This window comes from Canis lupus, chromosome 17 (assembly GCF_011100685.1).
Source record: "Canis lupus familiaris isolate Mischka breed German Shepherd chromosome 17, alternate assembly UU_Cfam_GSD_1.0, whole genome shotgun sequence".
Classification (NCBI taxonomy): domain Eukaryota; kingdom Metazoa; phylum Chordata; class Mammalia; order Carnivora; family Canidae; genus Canis; species Canis lupus.
Window position 1 is genome coordinate 39,784,973 of NC_049238.1, and position 25,105 is coordinate 39,810,077.

The window sequence follows — 25,105 nt, forward strand, 5'->3', positions numbered from 1 at the left end:
AGGGGATTAAAGTATGGAGATTCAAGAGACACTTAAAATGTGAAATTGACAGGACTTGGTAATAGATTAGATGAGGGAAGTGGGGGTGGGGAAAGAAGGATTTTGGCATAAATTTCCAAATTATTAACAGGATGAAGGTAGAATCCTACACCTCTATAGAAACCACTGGAAAAGAGCCAAGTTTGAGAAGAAAATTCACAAGCTCAGTTTTGAACAATGTTGGGTTTGAACTGACTTTAAGACACCCAAAATATATTAAATAGGCAGCTGGTTCTAAAGTTCAAGAACGTAGAGAAGTCTAGGATCCAGACAGAAGCCATCTCCCTTAAGGGGACAGGTGAAGCCATGGACATATTTTAAATGGCCCAAGGAGGAAGCACACTGAGGAGAGGGCCTAGCAGTCCTGAGGAATCTCAAGCTTTAACAGCTGGAGAGGAAGAAGGGTCAGCAAAGGACATACTGAAGCTGTCAAAGAGGTAAAGGAAAATAGGGATGCCCCAGGGACAGCACTGACTCCCAGAAGTAAGGGTGGCAGCCACAGACATGCAGGGCTCCTACCTTTAGGAGAACTTGCTGTGGTTGACTGGTTGCCACCAGCCACTGTATCCAGATCTCTCACATTTTCAGCTCTGCCACAGTGCTTGGGCTGAGGTCATACTTTCTCCAGGCCGGTCTTAATATCAAGGACTGAACTTGAAAAAAGCCATTTCTGCTTGACTCTGCTGACTGGCAACCTTTGCTCTGGGCTCCCCGCTGGCCGGGCTGAGACTTTCTCAGAACTGTGCTGCAGTCAGATGTCCCTCCTGCTTATCTTCCCTCCCTTTACCCTCACAGAGTCCTGCACCTAAGGCTGAAATAGCCCATCTTCACACTTCTAGTTAAGCACAGGAATGTATTGCTTTAGTCAGATATTTTGTTACCAATAGAGACAAAATACATCCCAAATGACACACCACCCACATGCTGACAATAGCCTAAGGGAAGGATATAAAACAAGAGGCTGGTTTAAAAACAGGAAAACATTTAATCCATTCCAAAAAACACAGCAGGAAATGAAGAGAGCCACACCAAAAAATATCTATGATGGCAGAAGAATATTACTGGATTCCTAGAATCCTGAGGCTGTGATGTGCAGAAGACATTATCTTGTCCTTTGGATATTTCCAGATGCCCAGAAAAAAATTACACACACATGTAAAAGAGTTCTGGCCTGCTAAAACTAGAGGGGAGCTAGATACGAAGGAGAAGGGGGCATCAGTCTATAATCAACTGATCAAAGAACAGCTGGGGGACAGTGCAGACCCATCCCAGGCAGGTGAGCCCCTCTGATGTCCTGGTGTGAACCCAAATCCACAAAACAGCTGGCTCCAGGAATGTGCCAATCAGCCTATGTTCAGCTACAGCCTTGGTATTATTACATCTTCAGCCAAAGGCACTGGGAGCAAAGCCCTAAACTTTTCCTTCAAGCCCCCTGCTGGTTGGTTTCATCATTATCTCGCCTCTTCCAAATCTGTAAGAAACAAATACAACACGCAGGTAGGAGCTGGCATTCAATCCACACACATTATCAAATACCTCTTCCACCCTAGGCCAGGGACAGCCTGTCACTCCACATACATATTTGCATGTCCTCCGAAACTAACTCAATCATCTTTCAGAAAATTCCCTTTTGCTTTTTATTTTTCTACCCATCCCCCTTCTCTTTACTTTCCATGCCAAACTCACTTTCTAAAAAAGAACTCATAGTTAAGCTTATTCTCATAGACAAAGTCACTAAAGAAAAAGCTATCTCGGGATGCCTGGTGGCTCAGCAGCTAAGTGTCTGCCGCTGGCTCAGGGCATGATCCCAGGATCGAGTCCCACACTGAGCTCCCTGCATGGAGCCTGCTTCTCCCTCTGCCTTTGTCTCTGACTCCCTCTCTCTGTGTCTCTCATGAATAAATAAATAAAATCTTAAAAAAAAAAAGGAGATTTTATTTAATACATTAAGCAGGTGTAAAACAGAACATTTTTAAGAGCTGCTGTCTCTTTGAAAAATGGATCAAACTTAAATTCAACATATTCAGAATGTCTGTAAACAAACTTATTGCATGACAAGACAAAACAAAGCTATAGCTTTTTCTTAGTCTCTGTCTTCCTTCTTTGCCAGGTACCAGACAGTTATAAAAAGTAGAGATACTCTGTTCCATGAGCTCTCGATAGAGAAGATGTTAAAATAATAAGGTTGGTACTCTGGTAAAGACATGCAGAAAATGCTGTGGAGTCATAAAGAGTGCTAACTTGGCCTGGGATGCTGAGGAAAGCTTCAGAGTCGACTTTTAGCTAGGGTCCTGATAAGCCTAGACTCTTCCTCCTTGAAACCAGACCACATACCTCTGCAAAACTAACCTGGCCACACACATAACCTCCTCGCTCATCCACAAATCTTCCACGCTTCCCTGCCCTTCTCTTTTCTAACAATCACTCCTAGGTTCACAGGGCTATATAATCTGGCCTCCTCTTGCCAGATGCACTCCTCAGTGCATCCCAACAGGTACCCAGCCTAACCAAGGCTTTAACTCAATATCACGTCTTGCCTTCACTCACATCATTCCTCTCACTGGCCCCACACCCTATCTGTTCAGCACATAGCAAGTTCGTGGCCAACGCACCTGAATATAAGCCTCCGAGAGCGTGATCATCTGGGGAAGGATGTCAGTCACCTGCAAGTCTTGTAATTCATACCATTTGCCCGTCCCCTGCAAAAAGTATTAAGGGATAGGTTAGTCTCCTCCCTAAAACCAAAAGGTACAGAAGGAAAGGACTGCAGAAAAAAAGTGAGAAAAATCGGAATAGCCACTAGACCATCTCTCAGCAAGAATCATAATTAAGAGGGTGCATGACTTCTGCTTGGCATCATTCAATTTAAAGAGCTTTTGGAGTGCTGATCTTGGCAAACTCAACCCCTGCCGAGGATTCCTTGAAGTATAATGGAGTCTCCCAACACTTTTAAGAATTTAGGTAAGAGGTAGCCCTCTACTCCTCATCTAAGATAACTCCTTGCTGTTCAAAAATGACAGACTAGGGATGCCTGCATCTGCCTTCGGCTCCAGGCGTGATCCTGGGGTCCAGGGATTGAGTCCCACATCAGGCTCCCTGTGAGGAGCCTGCTTCTTTCTCCCTCTGCCTATGTCTCTACCTCTCTCTGTGTCTCTCATGAATAGATAAATGAAATCTTAAAAAAAAAAAAAAAAAAAAACAGACAGACTACACACACTGAGCAGGTGCAGTGTTAACTACTGGGAAAGCCTAAAAGTAGACATCCCCACACCCCATCCCAGAGAACACAGCAAGAGCCAAGAAAAGTGTCCTTCATGGACACAGTTCAAAATACTAACCTGTTTCCTTTGGTCCATAAAATCAGTGCTGCAAATACAGCAAACCTACCTTACTTCATGCTGCCATACATAAGGGAGAAAAAGAGGCTTCTGGATTATGGCAGAGGCACTGCTGGAAGCTCACCTGCCTCATCCATCCAAACTTCAAAGAAATGCCAAAGACAGATACTACAGACTACAGATATCCCAGATAGTCCAAGAGTTCAGAATATAGGAAACATAAGAAATGCTCAGGATCACACAATCAAGCCCCTATTCCTGTATTGAGGACTGGTTAAGAACCTGGTGAAACCAAGGGCGCCTGGGTGGCTCAATCAGTGAAGTGGCCAACTCTTGATTTTGGCTCAGGTCATGATCTCAGGGTCCTGGGATCAAGCCCCATATTAGGCTCCACACTCATCAGGGAGCCTGCTTGAGGATTCTCTCTCTCCTCCCTCTGCCCTACTCCTGCTCACACATGCACTCTCCCTCTTTCTCTCTCTATAAAATAAATAAATAAATGTTAAAGGAAAAAAAAATAAGTATCAGGGTTCAAATCCCAAATCTACCAACTTCAGGTAAATTACTCAAACTCTGAAGCTAGGTTTCCTTGGTTGATTTAAAAAAAAAAAAAAGGTACTGGGGCCCCTGGGTGGCTCAATCAGTTCAATGTCCAACTCTTGATTTGGCTCAGGTCATGATCTTGTCCTGAGATTAGGTCCTGCATCGGGCTCCCTCTGCAGGGAGTCTGCTGGAGATTCTTTCTCCCTCTCCCTCCATCCCTCCCCTGACTTGTGGTTTTCTCTCCTGCTCTCAATTTTTAAAAAAAGGAAAAAAAAAGGTATTAATGCCTGTCTTAGAGGTTGTGTTAAAGATATAAGTCAGGGGCCCCTGGGTGTCACAGTCAGTTAATTATCCGACTCTTGGTTTCCACTCAGTTCATGTTCTCAGGGCTATGCAATCCAAACACAATCCAGCCCCATATGGGGCTCTGCACTTAGCACAGAGCCTGCTTAAGGGGCTCTGCACTTAGCACAGAGCCTGCTTAAGATTCTCTCTGCACTCCTCTCCCTCTCAAATAATACATTATTAAACACTCATACTTTCTAGCACACAGTAAAATCTTTGATAAACAGAGCTACTTATTTTCCCCCTATTCCCAGAAGGCTAATCAAACTAAAACAATCTATGCTAATCATCCATGTGATACCAAACATATCTTAAGTACATGTTTCATCCATTTTTAGCTTGAGACAAATTCAAAACAGTTTTTTTAGCTGAAAGAAACCTTTAAACCAGTGCTTCATAGACTATAATTACATACCAGAGAGTCTTGTCAAAATGCAGATTCTGACTCCGTAGGTTTGCATGGGGCCTAAGATTCTGCATTTCTAGCAAGTTCTCATATGGTGTCAGTGCTACCAGTTCAAGGATTCCACTTCAGAGGGTAAGGCTCTAGTCTAGGATAGTGGTGCTCAACCTTGGCTGCACAATGGGATCTCATGGATAATTTTAACACCATGACGCCTGGTTCCCACCTCCACATAATCTAATACAGTCTCTTAACTCTGACATTTCGAGCCAGATAATTCTTTGTTATGGGGGCTTCCTGTGCACTACAGCATATTTAGCAACAGCCCTGGCCTCTATTCCAGGTGAAAAAACAATTTGTTCTAATATAACTGGCTTTGAATGTCCCAGGCATCAATCAGGATTTTAAAATCTCCCCAGGTGAGTCCAACATGCAGCCACAACTGAGACCCACTGCCTGGAACTAACCACTGACAGCTCTATTAGTTGCAGAACACCAAGGCCAAGACAGGGCGAGGTAAAGAGAGCAGGCCACTGAAATGCCAAAGGAACAGCCACCATTTTTGCCACTCACGTGATGAAGCACGTGGATCCGGTAGGAGCCCTCCGAGGGCTTGCCGTCGTGTACAATGTTGGCAATGAGGTCATAGGTAGTATTCTTGTGCACTGCTTGTACTTCTTCAGACAAGTATTCTCTCAGATCCACATTTCTAGTGATGATGAAAATAAATCCAAGTATCAGACAAAGGCTATGGAGGTCAGGGAAACTGTCCTCCATCAACGGACTAGAGAGCTACTGACCCCTACTTTAGGGCCCTGGATCTAGGTATACTTGCAGAACCATGAAATCCAGCTTGCTGGAAATTCACATACTTTGCCACAAAAATGAGTCAAACGAGCAAGATGGGCTCTACGGGGAAAGCACACTGTAAAAGCAGGCCTCGCCATCAAAACTGCACAGCCTCGTGTCATTCACATTAGAATTGGAATGAGGGCTCTGCTACTTCAGAGGTATGTAGGCATTTGAGCAGGTTGAGCCTAAAGCTCTTCTCAGATATGAAAAGGAGCGGCCCCATCTCCTCGGAGATGGTGAGGGTTAAGGGAGACCACAGGAGTAACACATCACCCCCCTGCTCTCTCTGGGAATCCCACAGGTGCAGTGTTCCGTTGACAGCCTCTGGCTAGGGAAGGCCTGACCACATGATTCTGCGAGTCACCACTGTAGAGAATCATTTTAACAATTTCACTAAGGCTAACCAGGCAAACCAGTAGCTTCAACACAAAAGGGGAATTTATTCAAGGTAAAGCAGAAATGTTGCCAAAACTAGGACTTAAAGAAGAAGCAAAATCCAAGGGGGCCATTTGCCCTCTTTTCTGCTACTGACATCCGCTTTGTTCTTCTCCCTCCTTTGGCAGCCCGGCTTTCTCTTCTTTTTTTTTTTTTTTTTTTTTTCCGGCTTTCTCTTCTTTATGTACCCACCCTGGCTACTCCACAGCTTCCGAATTCCTCAGTTTTGGTTGCCAGAAGAAGCTGTCCCTTCAACTGAGACTTGGATATATCTATTTTATTTTGGGTGTCTGAATATTCACTTTCAAGTATAGAGAAGCATTCTTGAGTCTGGAATTAAATCTCCTTTTGCGTTTTATTTGTTGGATTCTAACCATCAGTTGAAGCATAAATGTATACACCAGTTATTGCAGTCAATGTTATGATAATTGTCAACTGTGAAGATGGGACAAAGACAATTGTGAAGAACTTCCCTATAAACAGGGAAACTGTGACCAGTAACATAAATAAGAGAGACTATATCATATTCCTAATCTCTATAGAACTGGCGTGCTGTCTGATGACATACTACCACTCAAAATATGAAATTCAGTAACATCATAAGTGAAGGATTCATGGAAAATGCTAACAGTGGTCATGTCTGTGGTCACTTCCAGATGTGTATCTGCCTCTGAATTATAGACTGTGTATATATTATCTGCCCAAAAATTTTTCTATGTAAACCATGTAGTAATAAACATGCAACTTTGTTCCAATAGCATTCTACATGTTAGTAACAGCTATCCTTTTCTATAGACTAATAGCGTACAGTGTAGATTGCAACATTTATTGTTGAAGATAATTTAGATATGAGTTGAAAGAAATCCATGAAAGCTCTAGAGAGCCAAAATGCCTGCTGGCTGCAAAGAGCTATCTTCTGGTGCTAGTGATCCTCAGCTTTAAAAACAGCTGTCCTGGGCAGCCACGGTGGCTCAGCGATTTAGCGCCGCCTTCAGCCCAGGGCATGATCCTAGAGACCCGGGATCAAGTCTGTGTTGGGCTCCCTGCATGGACCCTGCTTCTCCCTCTGCCTGTGTCTCTGCCTCTCTCTCTCTCTCTCTCTCTGTATCTCTCATGAAAAAATAAAATCTTAAAAAAAAAAAAAACATAAAAACAGCTGTCCAGACATGTCTGTCTTAAGAAATCCTAGAGAGAGGATCCCTGGGTGGCGCAGCGGTTTGGCGCCTGCCTTTGGCCCAGGGCGCGATCCTGGAGACCCGGGATCGAGTCCCACGTTGGGCTCCCGGTGCATGGAGCCTGCTTCTCCCTCTGCCTGTGTCTCTGCGCCTCTCTCTCTCTCTCTCTGTGACTATCATAAATAAATAAAAATTAAAAAAAAAAAAAATTTAAAAAAAAGAAATCCTAGAGAATCTTCAGAAGTATAAATACTTCAGTTTTCATGACTGAATCAAAACTGTTAAGTGACAAAGGAATGAAAACATGTTAAATCATTTTGATTTGGGATGCCTGGGTGGCTCAGTGGTTGAGCATCTACTTTCAGGGTCCTGGGATCAAGTCTCACATCCAGCTTCCCAGAGGGAGCCTACACCTCCCTCTGCCTATGTCTCTACCTCTCCGTCTCTCTCATGAATAAATAAAATCTTTTTTTTAAATCATTTTGTTTTAGAAAATAGCCAAAGGAGCCCACCACACTCCTCTCCTAATCAAAACAGCTCAATTCAGAGAACACCTAATTAGCTGGAAGTACAGCTTTAATCCTGTGCTCCAAAACCCTATCCCCAAACCAGCAGAGGGCACCTAATCATTGCAAATCCGCTCAATCTCTGGTAAAAAGATGTGTTATGAATAAAACACAGGAGAAAAATTAGGTATGAAAAGAGACTTTTGCAAAAGTAGAGACTTTAGGGGCACCTGGGTGGCTCAGTCAGTTAAATGTCTGACTCTTGGTTTTGGCTCAGCTCATGATCTCATGGATCATGAAACTGAACCCCACATTTAGCTCTTCCCTCAGCATGGAGTCTGCTTGGGATTCTTTCCTCTTCCTCTCCCTTCCCCTCTGCCCTTCCTGCCACTTGCACGAGCTTGCTCTCTTGCTCTTTCTCGGTCTTGTGTGTGTGTACACTCTCTCTCTAAAATAAATAATTCTTTAAAAAGAGTGTAGGCTTTAGCTAATCTAGAACCATATTACATCCTAAGTAATTATAGTGCATAATGCATTTAAAGTGCAGATTTCCAGAATTAGTCTCTGAAAGGCTGACTAGGTAAGAATTTATCTTTTTCTTGGGTGCCTGCACCCAGGCACTTAACTCAGTCAGTTAAGCGCCTGCCTTTGGCTCAGGTCATGATCCCAAGGTCCTGGGATAGAGCCCACATCAGGCTTCCTGCTCAGCGGGAAGTCTGTTTATCCCTCTCCTTCTGCCCCTCCCCTGTTCGTGCTCTCTCTCTCCAATAAATAAATAAAACCTAAAAGAAATAAAGGATTTAACTTTTTCTCAAATTCTCCAAAGTAAGCTTTTCAAGGACAAACTACTGAAGTCAGTTACCAAAAACCTAAATGCAGCTGGTAGCCAAAAAAATATAATCCAAGTGCAATGTAAAAGAAACCAACAGAGTAAGGACATTTCTGTGGTGACTGAGCAGGAACTATTATCAATACACAGTCCTCCTTCCTCTGGAACTGTCCTAGAGTCCAGAGCACTCCCTCCTACCAGGAACACACTGGTGACTGTGACAATTCACAAGAGTCCAGTTCTGAAAGAAAACCTCACTACATGGACTTACAGAGAAAGGTTCTCTACTGTCTCACTCAAGATAGCAGAGAGCTGGCTTCCATATCCAATTTCACTCTATCTGTCACACAGACAAGATGCTAGTGAAGAACATGACAAAGAGTGTGGTTTTGAAAAGCGAAGAGATTTTCCTGTAATACTAACTAGGGGTTTTCTCTCCTCATCCCCGCAATTGTTCTCAGATTCCTGGTGATTGTGGAACTGGAAAAATAAAACGTTATTCTTGGAAGGATTCCTAGGGTTCACCTAGTCCAAGCTCTCATTTTATCCATGTATGAATAACTCCAATATATATGCAAATAACCTGCCCAAAGTCACACAGCTAGAATGGCACAGCACTGAAGCCTCTTCACTTTCAGGTACTACCGTCTTAAAAACACTACAAAGAAGTAAGACCTAGGACCATTTTCAAAGGAGAAAATTGGCAGTCTTGGTGTAGTTTAGGCAACTGAGAAACTGAGAGGGCTGAGTGAAGTAAGTCAATCAGAGAAGGACAAACATTATATGTTCTCATTCATTTGGGAAATATAAATAATAGTGAAAGGGAATATAAGGGAAGGGAGAAGAAATGTGTGGGAAATACCAGAAAGGGAGACAGAACGTAAAGACTGCTAACTCTGGGAAACGAACTGGGGGTGGTAGAAGGGGAGGAGGGCGGGGGGTGGGAGTGAATGGGTGACGGGCACTGGGGGTTATTCTGTATGTTAGTAAATTGAACACCAATAAAAAATAAATTAAAAAAATAAAAAATTAAAAAAAAAAAAAACTGAGAGGGATGGAGAGAGAAGGAAAGGAAGGAAGGGATGAGCATTTATAAATCACAGCTCCCAAACTACTCTATGAAGGTTTGGGGGGAAAAAAAAAAACACAAAAAACATCCCTACTGAGCTAAACATCAAGTTAATTCTGTCATATATACACCCAAATCCTTTTTGACCAAAAACTACTTTAGGGCTCCATTCTTATCTTTTCTAAATGCCAGCAAAGAGACCCACACTTCCTCCTACCAGTCCTACCACCAGGTTTCTCCATGTTCTCAAAGATATTTTGTTCAGAGTATGAAAAACCACGTCTCCTGAGAATTGGAAACCAACTATCTACCTCCAAAAGGATCTTGCAGGAACTTTCTGAGTTAGAAAGTACAGCAAAATGAAAGCATCTTGTACAACTCCTCCCAATTTGCATTAAAATACTCAAATGGGCAGCCCGGGTGGCTCAGCAGTTTAGCGCCGCCTTCAGTCCAGGATGTGATCCTGGAGACCCGGGATCCAGTCCCATGTCGGGCTCCCTGCATGAAGTCTGCTTCTCCCCCTGCCTGTCTCTGCCTCTCTCTCTCTCTCTCTCTCTCTCTCTCTGTCTCTCACGAATAAATAGATAAAATCTTTAAAAATAATAATAATAATAATAATATACTCATAAATGTTAGTAAAAAGACAACTGCATGATAAACTAAAAATAAGACCATATATCAAAATTTATCTTTCTTGCCACTAGGGAGAAATTAAACACAATCTAGATTTTACCTTCTGGGGAAAAAATTAAGACAGAAGGACCCAAAGATGACAAGACAAATGTGGAACCATCACCACTATCCATGCCTACCTACAATATGCAAGAAGATGCAATGACCACCAAGATAGTCAGACTCCAACTTCCCGAGAGCATCTTCATGGCCAGGCAGCATCCTACCTGTCCTGCCCTACTTTCATCAACTATTTTTTCCTACATTGAAAGACTACACACTTCCCAGCAAGCAAGAGGACAAGAGGAGAAAAGGTGAAAGGAAGACCGCCTCGAGGTAAACATCTATCTTTGAAGTCCCTGAAATATTTGTATCTTTCCAAAAAGAACCCTTAACTTACGCAGTGTCTGTAGGCTCTGTTCCCAGCAATCTCTAAGACAGTCCCAAATAAATGGTACAAAAATATGAAAAGAGATTCAGGCTCACTACCCCTAAGAGGAAGTGAAGCAGAATACTCACGTAATAGGGAAGTTGACAATAGTTGGATTCTTCTCCACAAAGAAATTGTTTTTAGTGAATCTCTTAATACAAAAGATGAGATATGGAGGGAGCTTGGTGAGCTGGAAGCGCTTTAGAAAGTTCTCCTTGTAGGTCTTATATTCCTAGACAGAGTAAGAGGGAAATTATCAAATCAGTGCTGGAATACTGGGGCAGGGAGTAAGTTTTGTTTTTGCTTGGCTTGTTAAAATCTTTTTTAAGATTTTCTTTATTTATTTATGAGAAACAGAGAGAGCGAGAGAGGCAGACATAGGTAGTGGGAGAAGCAGGCTCCCTGAGGGGAACCTGATGCAGGACTCAATCCCAGGACCTGAGATCACGACCAGACAGTTAACCACTGAGCCACCCAGGTCCCCTTGTTTGATTTTTAAATATAATCCTACCTTGAGCTTAAGAATTCAGAAGACACCTGATTCCAGAAGCCACATAAAGGGTCTGGGACAGCAATGCAGCTAAGGTTGCCTAAAATACAACTGCGGGCCATGTTTACACCAGCACATGAGCATGCTGCTGAACTCCACCCATGGCAATGTGGGTGTGTGTTTTTACAATGAAAGCAAAAATGTCAGATGAAAAACAAGATTTGTTAAAAGCTGCAGAATTAAAACGACAAAAGTCTCACTGAATTCAAAATAAAGAAGCACCTCCTGACCAGAGAGGCATACACCCACTGAACAAGTACTTTTGAAGCAGTGAAGGGCTGCTTATCATTGAGAGTATCCTAGCAGATCTAAGAACTAAAACCACAAAAGTCTTAGAAGAAAACATATCGGTAAATTTTCCAGGCCTGGGATTTAACAATGGATTCTTACATATGAAACCAAAAGCACACACTTCAAAAGAACACCTAGACAGAATTTCATCGAAACTTAAATCTTCTATGCTTCAAACAATACTATCAAGAGGGTGAAGATGCACTCTACAAAAGAGGAGAAAATGTCTGCAAAATCAGATATCTGATAAAGGACTGGAATCCAGATGATATAAAGCATTCCAACTCAATAATAAACAGATAACCCAATTAAAAAATATACAAAGGATCTAAAGAGACAGTTCTCCAAAGATGATACACAAAGGGCCCAGGACCACATGAAAAGACACTTTAACAGCATTAGTCATCACGGAAATACAACTCAAAACCATAATGAGCTACCACTTCACACCTATTAGGTAGGATGTTTCTAACTCAGAAGATGAACAATAACAACTGTTAGATGAAGGTGAAGATGTAGACAAACTGGAACACTCCTATACTACTGACAGAAATACAACACGGTGTAGCCACTTCAGGAAATAGTCTGGCAGCTCCTCAAATGGCTAAACAAGTTACCAGAAAGCCTAACAATTTCGCTTAATTACCACCCAAGAGAAATGAAAACACGTTCACAGGACAACTTGTAGACTAATATTTATGGCAGCATTATTGACAGTAGCCGAAAGGTAGAAACAATCCCAAATGTCCATTGACCGCTGTACGGATAAACGAGATATGGTATATTCACACAATGAGATATTATTTGGCCACAAAAAGGAATGAAGTAGTGACACATACTACAATATGGATGAACCTTGAAAACATTACACTAAGTGAAAGAAGCAAATCATAGAAGACCACATATTATAGAATTCTACTTACAAGAAATGTCCAGAATAGGCAAATCCAGAGAGAGAAAGTAGATTAGAAGTTGCCATCTGGGTGGCTCTATTGTTAAGCATCTGCCTTTGACTCAGGTCATGATCCCGGGGTCCTGGGATGGAGCCCCACATTGCATCGGGCTCCCTGCTTAGTGGGAAGCCACCCTCCCCCTTTGCCTGCCACTTCCCCTGCTTATCTCTGTCAAATAAATTTTTAAAAATCTTGAAAAAAAAAAAATAAAAAGGCTGCCCATAACTAGGGGAAAGGAGAAGGTTGAGATGGTAACTGAAGGGTGATGAAAACACAAATGATGAAAATGTTCTAAAACTAACTGTGGTGGTAGCAAATCTGTGGATATAGTAAAAACCATTCAATTATAAACTTCATTTTTTTAAAGATTTTATTCATTTATTCACGTGAGACAGAGGGAGAAGCAGGTTCCCTAAGGAAGAAGGAGCCCAACAAAGGGCTTGATCCTAGGACCTCGAGATCATGAGCTGAGCCAAAGGGTGACACTTGACCAACTGAGCCACCCAGGTGCCCTCAGTTATAAACCTTAAATGGGTTCACTGTATGGTATGTGAATTATATCTCAATAAAGCTGTGTGTTGTTTTTTTTAAATCAAGTTCCCTGTCACATGATGAGTAACCTGAGAACACTGAAAAAATAAGCTTTCCATCTCTGGTACACACACCACAGGCACACTTCTGACAAATTTTTGATCATCTACAGATATAAACACTACTGGAAAAAATATCTTTTTGTTGGTATCAAGTAACTTCTGTGTGGTTGAAATAACATACTGTGTTAAAAGCCAAAAAAAAAAAAAAAAAATTTAAAGTTTGGGGTTTTTTGTTTTTTTTTTTTTTAATTTACTCATTTGAGAGAGAGACAGAGCACGCGTGCCTGTGTGAGAACAGAGTGAGCGAGAGCACAAGCAGGAGCGGGGGAGGGGAAAAGGTCTGAGGGAGAAGCAGACTCCCCGCTAAGCAGAGAGCCCAATACAGAGCTTAATCCCAAGACCCCAAGATCATGACCTGAGCTGAAGGCAGACACTACACCAACTGAGCCCCCCAGGTGCCCCAAAGGTTTTTAAGTAATGTCTACACCCAATGTGGGGCTTGAATTTACAACCCCAAGATCAAGAGTTACATGCTCCCCCGACTGAGCCAGCCAGGTGCCCCCCACCAAAAAAATTTTTTAATCAGGTAAATGCTAAGAGATTTCACTGTTATATCTAAATCTATGAACAAGTAGACATCAAGAAGCATTCTTTTTAATTATCTCAGACTAGGGAAAGATTTAACACCTAAATGATATCACAGCCTCAAAGTTTTCTCAGGAGTTCCTGAGAAAATGGTGGGGCAGGGGACTTCACCATGGACAGCAAACCACATTCATATAGCAAGGAATAATTTAGCTGTAACTACACATCATATTGTAATGTAATAGCACCATTAATCAATTTTATTAGTTTCAAAGTTTTGTCTGCATAACTTTTTTTTTTTAAACATTTTACTTATTTATTCATGAGAGATACAGAGACAGAGAGGCAGAGACAAGGTAGGCTCTATGCAGGGGGCCCAATGTGGGACTTGATCCTGGGACTCCACGATCACACCCTGGGCCAAAGGCAGGCGCTAAACTGCTGAGCCACCCAGGGATCCCCCTCTGCATAACTTATAAACATGTTATAATTTCATGCTTGCTTAAAAGCTATAGGTATAATGAGCTTATACCAAAGTTTACATTTATACTAACAAGTATTATTATAGTAAAAATCAATTTAAATCGATACTGAGGGTTCATGGGAATCTCAAAATTACTTAAGTTTGAACAAACAGTGATAACAGGGACCAAGAGTGGCATGGCTGAAAAAGTCAGATGAAAAATCTGAGTTTAGATTCCCAGTTCTGTCACTTAAAATCATGAAATAAAGAAATTGAGCTACACAAACCCTAAAGTGTCTCTTTCACCTCCCCAAAATGAAACGAGTCTAAAACACAGGTTAGACATCTTAGGTATCATTTTTACCAATCTGTGTGTGTGTGTGTATGTGCGTGTATGTGAGAGACATGGGCAGCTGCCACTATACATGACATCAAGAGACTGTTTTGCTTACTAAACTTGCTAACAGTACCTGACAACGGACTTGGGCACTGGACAGAAACAGTGATGGAGGTCAGGGGAGGTATGTTTTGGAGTTCTGGGGTGCCTGTCAAGCTCACAATTCAGCCTTTTCAAGGAAAGGCCCCTAGTCACAGGGTCCTTGAATAGAATGGACATCTGATTCAAACAGGCCTTTCAACTCCGTCCAGGGAACCTGGAGCAGAGGCAGGGCCTTGGAGATAAGGTAATGGCAGCCTGTACAAGGGACAATCAACAGACCGCCACTTCTGACAACACCTGCACTCTCGTTTCATCCTTCCAAGTCCTGCTCAGTTCAAGTCTCCCTAAGATCCTAAAGAGATAGATGCCTTTCAATACAGTTTCTCTTTTAGTGAACTTTTTATGGGTATTTAATATCTGAAAAAAAAAGAACCTTAGCTAATGAAAAGGCAGAAACAGTAGGGAATGAGACATTAAGCTAAAAAAATTCTGGGACGCCTGGGTGGTTCAGTGGTTGAGCGTCTGCCTTCGGCTCAGGGTGTGATCCCGGAGTTCTGGGATCAAGTCCCACATCGGGCTTCCTGCATGGAGCCTGCTTCTCCCTCTGCCTGTGTCTCTGCCCCTCTCTCTGTGTCTCTCATGAATAAATAAATAAAATCTAAAAAAAAAATTCTTCCAGTAAAGAACCAAAAGGATTAAATCTGTCTAGCATGAAAAAGGGAATTAAACCAAGAAACAGTTAATTCAATAGATAAGATACTTTTAACTTCATAAAAAGTAGTATCATAGAGGTGCCTAGCTGGTCCATCAGTTAAGCATTCAACTCTTGATTTTGACTCAGGTCATGATCTCAGGGCCCTGGGATCGATCCCTGCATTGCATGCGGTCTGCACCCAGCAGGAAGTCTACTTCAGGATTCTCTCTCCCTCTGCTCCTCCCCTCCCCTGCTCATGCACATGTGCGCATGCTCTCTCTCTCAAGTCAATCTTAAAAAAAAAAAAAAAAAAAAAGTAATGTGACAGAATAAGTTATTTCACTTTATTTATATTTTGGCTGTTTTTTTCCACTTTAATATTGACACTACATTTTTTAAAAGATGGGAGTTTTTCCTACTTTTCTGAGCATCTACTGTCCTAAATATCCCCTCCTTTCTCCAACCTACCCAGAGGCAGATGGATTAAAGGAACATATGAGAAGTACAAGAAAGGGCACAGCAAATCAAGTTAAGAGTTGGGGTAATCCGCTAGAAACAGCATGGAGTCTGGGAACCTCAATACAGATAATATGTTTTATGATAAATGCATTCCACACACATGGTGACCTCAAAGTATAAAAAGAAACTGGGGGCAGCCTGGGTGGCTCATCGGTTTAGAGCTGCCTTCAGCCTAGGGCCTGATCCTAGAGACCTGGGATCGTGTCCCACATTGGGCTCCCAGCATGGAGCCTGCTTCTCCCTCTGCCTGTGTCTCTGCCTCTCTCTCTCTCTCTCATGAATAAATAAATAAAAATAATTTTTTAAATGTTTAAAAAATAAATAAAAAATAAAAAGAAACTGAAAAAAATCAACCGAGAAAGGGGCATCAGCAGGCAGCTGTGCAAATGGGCTACCTTCTCAGTGATACCGTTGAACTTGGCCAGGATGTTGAAGAGCGGCACCTGAGGGATAATGAGCTGCTCCTTCTCATCCTTGTAGAGGGGAGCAGTAGGGAGATCGAGTGTCAGGTACATGAAGGTGGACTCCACCATTGTCTCCTGGTATTCATCATTATGCAGCAGCTGCTCTTTTTCTTCTGCTGGCTAGAAATGAAGGAGAAGATAAAGGAGGGAAGGAGAATGAGCAGTAGAGACCATCACACGAAAAGAAAATGTTTTTGTTACGTTTACTTCCTTTTGTTTGTAAGTAAATGAAAAGGGTACCCAAGAGACTGCACATTTCATGGGCAGCACCACCTGGTTAGGGTAATGCAAAAACCGATGGATGTCCATCTCCAAAGACATTTAACTTAAATATCGGACTTTTTAAAATATTTCCAAATGGTTTAGAAAGCTCATCTGACCTTTCTGAAAAACCACGCCAGCACCACCCAGTGGCTAACTTCCAAACTTAATGAACACACCGGTGTGACAGGAATCTAAGGAACTGTCTGGGCAGGGTTGTACAGAACCTCATCCTGGGGCAACGGGCCTTGATAGCTCTCTAAGACTCTCTTTGTCAACCCTAAATCCTCTCAGGCAAAATAAATCAGGCCAAGAGTCAGGTTGAGGTTCAACTCACCAGATCAGGATGAGGAAGCTTTTTAGTGAAGATCCTCATAGACCCCTGGAAAACATCAGTCACAATAGCTGTACAAATGGAAATCAAAATGCAAATTCTGTCAGGTTGGAAAGCATTTCAAAAATATAGTCCTAACTTCTAAATTTCTGAAATAAACCAGCATCTTCTAGCATAAGACCTAAAGCTCTCACTAAACACAGAAGTACCTATGTAACATATACCACCATGGTACCTTACATTATTTGTGCAAGTAATTATTTTATGTCTGTCTTCTCCACAAGATGCCCCTTGACCCTCCAGCACAGGGTCTGGCCCATAAGAGAAAAATTAAGTGTGTTTGAAATGAATGAATGATTTATAAGGCCTAGAGACTTATCACAAAAAAATTCATAAGCAAAGTAAGACAGATCCAAAGAATTTCCCATAACCATACGCTGTATGCAAAGGAAGACAGGAATCCACCTTGCACTAGACATAAAAGAAATGCAGAGGGGATCCCTGGGTGGCTTAGCAGTTTAGCAACTGCCTTCGGCCCAGGGCATGGTCCTGGAGTCCCGGGATTGAGTCCCCCATCAGGCTCCCTGTGTGGAGCCTGCTTCTCCCTCTGCCTGTGTCTCTGCCTCTCTCTCTCTCAATGTCTCTCTCCTGAATAAATAAATAAAATCTTTAAAAAATAAATAAATAAAAGAAATGCAGACTAAGGGACAGGACAGAGAAGAGAACCAAAGCAATGAGAAAGAACAACAGGGTTCTAGAATCCTGATAGGACACAAGTTACAGAATTCATCAGAGGATGTGCACAGGCTGAAGACATCCAGCAGAGGTGGCACGGCAACCTAGTAGAAAGAACGCCAGCCCACAATTCCACATCAATATAAACATCAACACCAGCAGAACCGAAAAAAGGACAAGAAAAAAACTGCATTAGGTCTCCAAAATTATTCATCTAGCTCAGCAGTCTCTAAGCTAACGGTTAATTTTGGCATTCATGGAAACCGTCTAGTTGTAATGCCAACATGGATATTAAGGATAGAGGACTTGAAGACTGGGAATCTTTTTGGAAGACAGCCTCATTTCTCCAAGTACAGGCTCAGGGGGAGGAACTAGCTTTTACTCTGCTTCACCAATTTAGAAGCCACGCAAACAGCTCAGTGAGCCCTCCTCACATTAACTCTTGCACTACCAGACTACCAGTTGACAAAATGCTGCCAGCCCCTCAGCACAGAACTGGATCAGGATTTCTAGAGCGCAATTGTAACCATTTCCATGTATTAACTAAGCATGCCATCAGATAATAACCATATCCTAATTTTTTTAAATGGAGAGGAGCCTGTTCAGGAATAAAGCTTAGTTCACGTGTACATAGACACTACCCTGACACAAAAAAATAAACAGTTAAGAAAAGGATGGGAAGTTGCAAAGTGCCGTAAAAACAAGCAAACAGGGATCCCTGGGTGGCTCAGCGTTGAGCGTCTGCCTTTGACTCAGGGCATGATCCTGGGATCAAGTCCCGCATCAGGTTCCCTGCATGAAGACTACTTCTCCCTCTGCCTATGTCTCTGCCTCTCTGTGTTTCTCGTGAATAAATGAATAAAATCTAAAAAAAAAAAAAAAAAAGTAAACAGAAAAGAGCTCTTACAAAAGAAAATGACTTACTCTTCTTTTTCTTCTTTGTACCCCCCAGAGCTGAGTGCAGAGCATTCAGAAACCAGGACAGGAAGTCAACTCCATCCCCTGGAAAAGAAGGAAGGGTGGGACACGTCAAAGCTGGAAATTAGTATAACACAAACCATGCACTGGCTGGCATGATGTCACATTCCTGGTTTTCCTTTCCTTCTAGGCCTCACCATTCCTTCCCCTGGCTGCCTCTTTATTTGGTCAGTAAATGCTGGCACTCCTCAAGGTCAAGCCCTTAGTCTTCCAGTCTTCACTCTCTCCTTGGGCTCTCTGACCCAACTAGTACCTTTGATTATCATCTCTACTTCAAACTTGTATCTCACCAGCCACCAAAAGCCAGTATTAAATTTCCCCTCTAAATCACTCCTCAGCCTGAATCATGTTTTTAAAACTTAAGTCTGATGTCACATCTTGGCCTAAAGGCCTTCACTAACTCCCCACTGTTGTCAGGGTATAACCCAAGCTCCTCTTTGCAGCACCTAAACCGGATGATCTAGTCCCTCCCTCCCACCTCAGCTCTCACACTGTCCCCTGGACTCTAGGCACCTGGCTACTGGCAGCCTTCCATCTGTTCCGGGCATGTCCACGTTGTTGGAAGCATCCTCGCTACCTGGAATGCCCAGCCCTGACCTATCTCCACTGTGCCTAGAACTCAGCTAGCTCTTCCTCCACTCTGACCCTGGCCAACTTCCCAGGTGCCCAGCTGGGGTTCCTTGCTTTATGCCCCCTCCCAAAGCATACTTCACTTCATCTATCATAGCACTTATACCCTTGAGTCAGCTTTTTACACAACTACCTTCCCAACTAGAATAGGAGCTCCTGGAAGAAAAAAACTGTGCAGCTTATCCCTGTTGCTCTAAAACCTACTAGCAGCACGAAAGGATGGTGAATAAACAGACACGAGGCGAGAGGATGTTGTATGAGATCCAGGTGCTAAGAGCTACAGAGTGTCCTCTCTACTCACATGGCAATAACTAGTTGTACTTAGGAGGGATGAAGAGTCAAAATAGGTCATCGGAGTATCTAGTCTGCAGAATGACAAAATGAGAAGCAAACACGGCAAGTGCTTAAGAGCTGGTGCCTTTCTCAAAGCCTCCTCATCTTCCCCTCAGCCATACAGTTTAGTTTACCAAATAAGACAGACTTTCTATCCAGATGAAGTCACAGGATTCTGAGCAGGGCAGACTGATGAAAGGAATGAGGAACGCAATCATGCTATCAACTAGAAGCACACCCAGTTACAACAAGGTTCACTTCAAGTGCAAGTAAATTTGCTCATCAAACTGGTTTTGTTGCCCTACCATTAGAAAAGATGAAGGACTCATTTCTTACCTTGCTTGGTGATCTGAAAAGTCTTCTTGCTGCAAAGGACAACAGCCTGAAGCATCTCATGGGGAGAGACATGTGCCTTGAAATTTCGAGGGTTCCAGAGCTTTCTCATCAGCTCTCCAAAACGCTGGACCAACAAGAACATGATATCCCCCGGAGGACGCTTGATGTTCTTATAATTATCTTCTTCCAAGAAGTAGTTCCGTAGAGGAGGAACATTAGACAAAGCCTAGAAGTAGAACACTCCAATTAATCCAGAACCCCCATGCAGGGCCCCGCACACAACCTCAGAAACAAGCTCTTCTACTAGAATTGGGCCTGTGATGGCCCTCAAGAGGCAGAAGGAAATGCTCAGGTTTAAAGTTCATGTTATAGAAACAACTCTGTACTATTTCACATAAAGTCCAGTTCTGTAGACACTTAACTGACATAGACATAATGAAGAAGTTTTGTTACAATTTTAATTTTTTTTTAAGCAATGTCTATTCCCAAAATGGGGCTTGAACTCACAATCCCAAGTCAAGGGTCACATGCTCCACCAACTAAGCCAGCCAGGTGCCCCAAAGAAATTAAAAAAAAAAAAAAAAAAAAAGTATTTAAGGCCCTATTCACTGACCAACTTTTTTTTTTTTTTAAGATTTTATTCTCAGATGCTTACTGGTTGAGCCACCCAGATGCCCCCACTGACCAGCTTTTTAAAATAATTTCCTTTATTTACTCTAATTAGGCCTGTGACTATCTTTGGATTCAAGGAATTGAGAGCTAGAAACCTAAATACTCCATTTGGCTAGGGTACAGATTACTACCTGGAGGCCAAAAATCCCACATCTCTTCATTGTACATAAAAATAATATGGGGATGCCCATGTGGCTCAGTGGTTGAGCTGCCTTCAGCTCAGGGCATGATCCTGGAGTCCCAGGATTGAGTCCCACACTGGGCTCCCCAGAGGGAGCCTGCTTCTCCCTCTGCTTATGTCTCTGCCTTTCTCTGTCTCATGAATAAATAAAATCTTTTTAAAAAATAAAATAAAATGAAATAATATGTAAATTATCTTAAAATCCGGTGTTTTTCCCAAATGTGGTATTTACTGAGAGAGTGGTAATAAATATAAACAAAATGAAATAAAAATGAATTCTATGGAAACATGACACAAAATGAACATATACATAAAAGGGACTGATTCTGTTAGGATTGAAATGGTCAGGATCCCTGGGTGGCGCAGCGGTTTGGCGCCTGCCTTTGGCCCAGGGCGCGATACTGGAGACCCGGGATCGAGTCCCACGTCGGGCTCCCGGTGCATGGAGCCTGCTTCTCCCTCTGCCTATGTCTCTGCCTCTCTGTGTGTGTGTGTGACTATCATAAATAAATAAAGAATAAAAAAAAATAGGATTGAAATGGTCAAAAGATTTAGGAAAACAAAAATACATTTTACCTCATGAGGCAGAACGATCAATACTAGCCATGTGGGTTCAGGAAGAAATACATGTTCACTAGTATGAACTACAAAACTGGGAGGGAGACCACAGAAGAGACCTTAAATAGACACAGTCTCCCCACAGTCCCCTCCTAATTGGTTTGTGAATCCTTACCAGTACTGTGCTTACTATGGGCACAACTTTTTTGGCAAGGTAATCCATTTAGAAAGGAGGACAGGTTTCTGCTGGACACAATAAACCCAGGTGTCTTAGTGGAAGACAACTCAGGACAACTCCAGACACAGGGAGTACTGTAACAATAGACATGATCAGGAAAGCCCCTGCAAACTGAGCTCAGCTAAAGAAGAACTTCATGCTTAGAGAATAATTACCAAAAAATGAGTTACTATCTAAAGGAAAGCAATCTGGATAAAGTTCGTCCTAGTTCTCAGTTCTCCAAGCTCTGGAGGAAGGCTGCTCAGGGGCTTCAGCAACAATACAAAAAGTAAGTGTCAGAGAGGAAACTATTCAGCCTCCAGATGGAGTATTTCATCATTCAATCCCATTCTAGCAGCAATAATATCACAAAGGGTTTGTTCATCTCCTTATTTTATAAATAAAAACTTCCCATGGGAACTAAAACCCATCACAAAGTCAAGGCTAATGCCAGGCTTCAAATCCTCTGTTCATCTTCCAAGTCTTCACAAAGCCATGAAAGACCATAAGAGAAGCAAAGTCTCTCTCTACCTAAGAATTTGACCTTTCCAGGGTCTAAAGCATGACATCAGTCACACACACCAAAACTAATAAAAACTTCATAATTTTTTACCCAAATTCTTTATGCAAAAATACCATAAGCAAAGTTTAAAGGCCTAAGAACTGGAAGGAAATGTTTATAACATATACAATAGGATGCCTGGGTGGCCCGCCGGTTGAGCATTTGTTTGCCTTCTGCTCAGGGCGTGATCTCAGAGTCCCGGGATCATGTCCCACATCGGGCTCTCTGCATGGAGCCTGCTTCTCCCTCTGCCTGTGTCTGTGTCTCTGCCCCTCTCTCTCTCTCTCTCTCTCTCTCTCTCGCTATCTCTCATGAATAAATAAAATCTTAAAAAATATATATATATATATATGCTACCAAAAAAAACTAATATATATCTCTTAAAGCTCAATGAAATAAACCACCAATAGAAAAATGAGTACATACATCCCAACATCACACTAAAAAATGTAAATAATCAATTTTAGAAGCTAATGAGGAAAGGTACATTAAATGTATCAAAATGGGGAGGAAAGTGTGACAATGCAAGATGAATCCTCTTTTGTGTTGTTGATGGGTATGGGAATTGCTACAAACATCCTATAGCCCAGTCTCCCCACTGTCCCCTCCTATGCCTTAAATACACTAACACAGAGGTGATGATTAAGCTTCAATTCATCCACAAAATGGATTAACATATAATTATTAAAGATGCTGCACAAGAATACGTACAAGCCTATTTCAGAAGTATCACAGGTTCGGTTTCAAACCATCACAATAAATAATACTACAATAAAGAGAGTCAAATGAACTTTTGGGGTTTCCCAATGCATCCTAAAGGTTATGTTTACACTACACTGTAATCTTTAAGTAGGCAATAGCTTCTATCTATAAAAACAACATACAAAAAATTAAAAAATTAAAAAATAAAAACAACATACATACCTTAATTTAAAAATACTTTATTGCTAAAATATGCTAACCATCCAGGCACCTGGGTGGCTCAGTGGGTTAACCATCCTACTCTTGATTTTGGCTCAGGTCATGACCTTATGATTGTGAGACTGAGCCCCATGTCAAGCTCCCCAAGGGGCATGGAGCCTGCTTAGGATTCTGTCTCTTCCCCACCCTCAGTCCCTCCTCTCACCCCACTCATGCTCACACTCTCTCTAACAAAAAAAATTGCTAACCATCACCTGAGCTTTCAGTGAGTCACTCTCTTTTTGCTGGTGGAAGGTCTTGCCTCCATGCTGATGGCTACTGACTGATCAGGTTGCTGAAGGCTAGGGTGACTGTGGCAGTTTATTAAAATAAGGTAACAACTGAATCTTCCTTTCATAAACAATTTCTCTATGGCATGTAATGCTGTTGGATAGCATCCTACCCACAGCACCACTTACAAAATTAGAGTCAATCCTTTACAACCTTGCTACTGCTTCATCAGCTAAGTTTATGTAATACTCCAAATCCTTTGTGGTCATTTCCACAATCCTCACAGCATCTTCACCAGTAGATTCCACCTCAAGAAACCACTTTCTTCACTCATCCGTAAGAAACAACTCCTCATTCACTAAAGTTTTATCATGAGATTGCAGCAATGCAAATATAATAAAAAACCTGAAGTACTGCAAGAATTCTCAAAATGTGAGAGTCAAGAAGCGAGCAAATGCTATTGGAAAATTGGTGTTGAAAGACTTCCTCCGGATGCTTGGGTGGCTCAGCAGCTGAGTGTCTGTCTGCCTTCGGCCCAGGGCATGATCCCGGAGTTCCTTGATCGAGTCCCGCATCAGGCTCCCTGCATGGACCCTGCTTCTCCCTCTGCCTGTGTCTCTGCCTCTCTCTCTGGGTCTCTCATGAACAAATAAAATCTTTAAAAAAAAAAGACTTCCTCAACACAGGGTTGCCACAAACCTTCAATTTGTAAAAAGAACAACCTCTGAGAGGTATAATAAAGCAAAGTGCAATAAAATGAAGTATCCCAGTAATGATTTCATAATATACCTTTTTCTTAATTTTTTCTTTATTTTAGAGGAAGGGAGGGAGGGAGGAAGGGAGGGAGGGAGGGTATGTGAGAGCACATGAGCAGGGGGAGGGACAGAGGAAGAGAGAATCTCAAGCACACTCAGCGCTGAGGAGGGAGCCGAAGGCAGGACTCAATTTCACAACCCTGAGATCATGATCTAAGCCAAAATCAAGAATCAGATGCTCAAACAATTGAACCACCCAGATGCCTCTTTCAAAATTTGCTTTTAAACCAGTCCATAATGGACTACTAGAGAAAGGGAAGAATGAAGACTTCACTTTAAACTTTCTATATCTTCTACCCCCAAAAAGATATTTGTTTTTTTAATTAATTTTGGTCAATTAAGCAAAATTATTAATTTTCTTGTGTTTATCAACATTTTCTAACCATCCTACAATGCATAATATTACTCAGTTTTTTTAAAAAAAACTTTTTTTGAAGAATTTATTTATTTATTTGACAGAGAATGGGAGAGCACAAGCAGCGGGAGTGGCAGGCAGAGGGAAAGGGAGAAACAGGCTCCTCACTGAGCAGGGAGACAGATGCAGGGCTCCATTCCAGGACCCAGGGATCATGACCTGAGCCAAAGGCAGATGTTTAACTTACTGAGCCACCCAGGCGCCTCTACATAAACAAACCTTAATTGCAAATAAGACAACTCTGGTTTTCTGCATTCCTCAGTTCAAGCCGTAAGCTTAAGAGCAGGATCAAGACATCAGACAACTAGCACAGGAACATCTGCACTATTTCACACACACACACACACACCCCATCTTGCACATATGTTTCTTATTTGGTACTCCCAAGCCATACACACATTCTATCCTTCATTCCTTGAAAACTCCAGAGGCCACTGACTCCAGAGGCTAGAAGAGGCCTCACCATCTGGCAGCAGCCCTTTGAGCTGACACAGAAATGTTCTGTTTGATATAGAACACTCAAGTACAGGGGCGCCTCAGTGGCTCAGCTGGTTAAGCGTGGGCCTTCAGCTAAGGTCATGATCCCAGAGACCTGGGATCCAGTTCTGGTGTTAGGCTCCCTGCTCAGCCGAAAGTCTCCTTCTCCCTCTGCCCCTCCCTTCTCCCACTCATTCTTTCCCTCTCTCTCTCTAATAAATAA

At 42.3% G+C, this 25,105-nt stretch overlaps 1 protein-coding gene across 1 annotated transcript in view; it reads right to left on the minus strand.

The window, feature by feature from the left end:
* Positions 1-1,004: 1,004 nt before the first annotated feature.
* Positions 1,005-25,105, minus strand: part of USP39 (ubiquitin specific peptidase 39) — a 32,410-nt gene continuing 8,309 nt past the window's right edge. The window contains exons 6-13 of the mRNA XM_038561559.1: positions 19,795-20,020; positions 18,442-18,519; positions 16,786-16,853; positions 16,119-16,307; positions 10,726-10,868; positions 5,242-5,377; positions 2,652-2,738; positions 1,005-1,510 (exon numbers count right to left, since the gene is read on the minus strand). Coding sequence (XP_038417487.1) covers positions 1,463-1,510; positions 2,652-2,738; positions 5,242-5,377; positions 10,726-10,868; positions 16,119-16,307; positions 16,786-16,853; positions 18,442-18,519; positions 19,795-20,020 — 975 coding nt within the window. The 3' untranslated portion in view covers positions 1,005-1,462. The remainder of the gene's footprint in view (positions 1,511-2,651; positions 2,739-5,241; positions 5,378-10,725; positions 10,869-16,118; positions 16,308-16,785; positions 16,854-18,441; positions 18,520-19,794; positions 20,021-25,105) is intronic.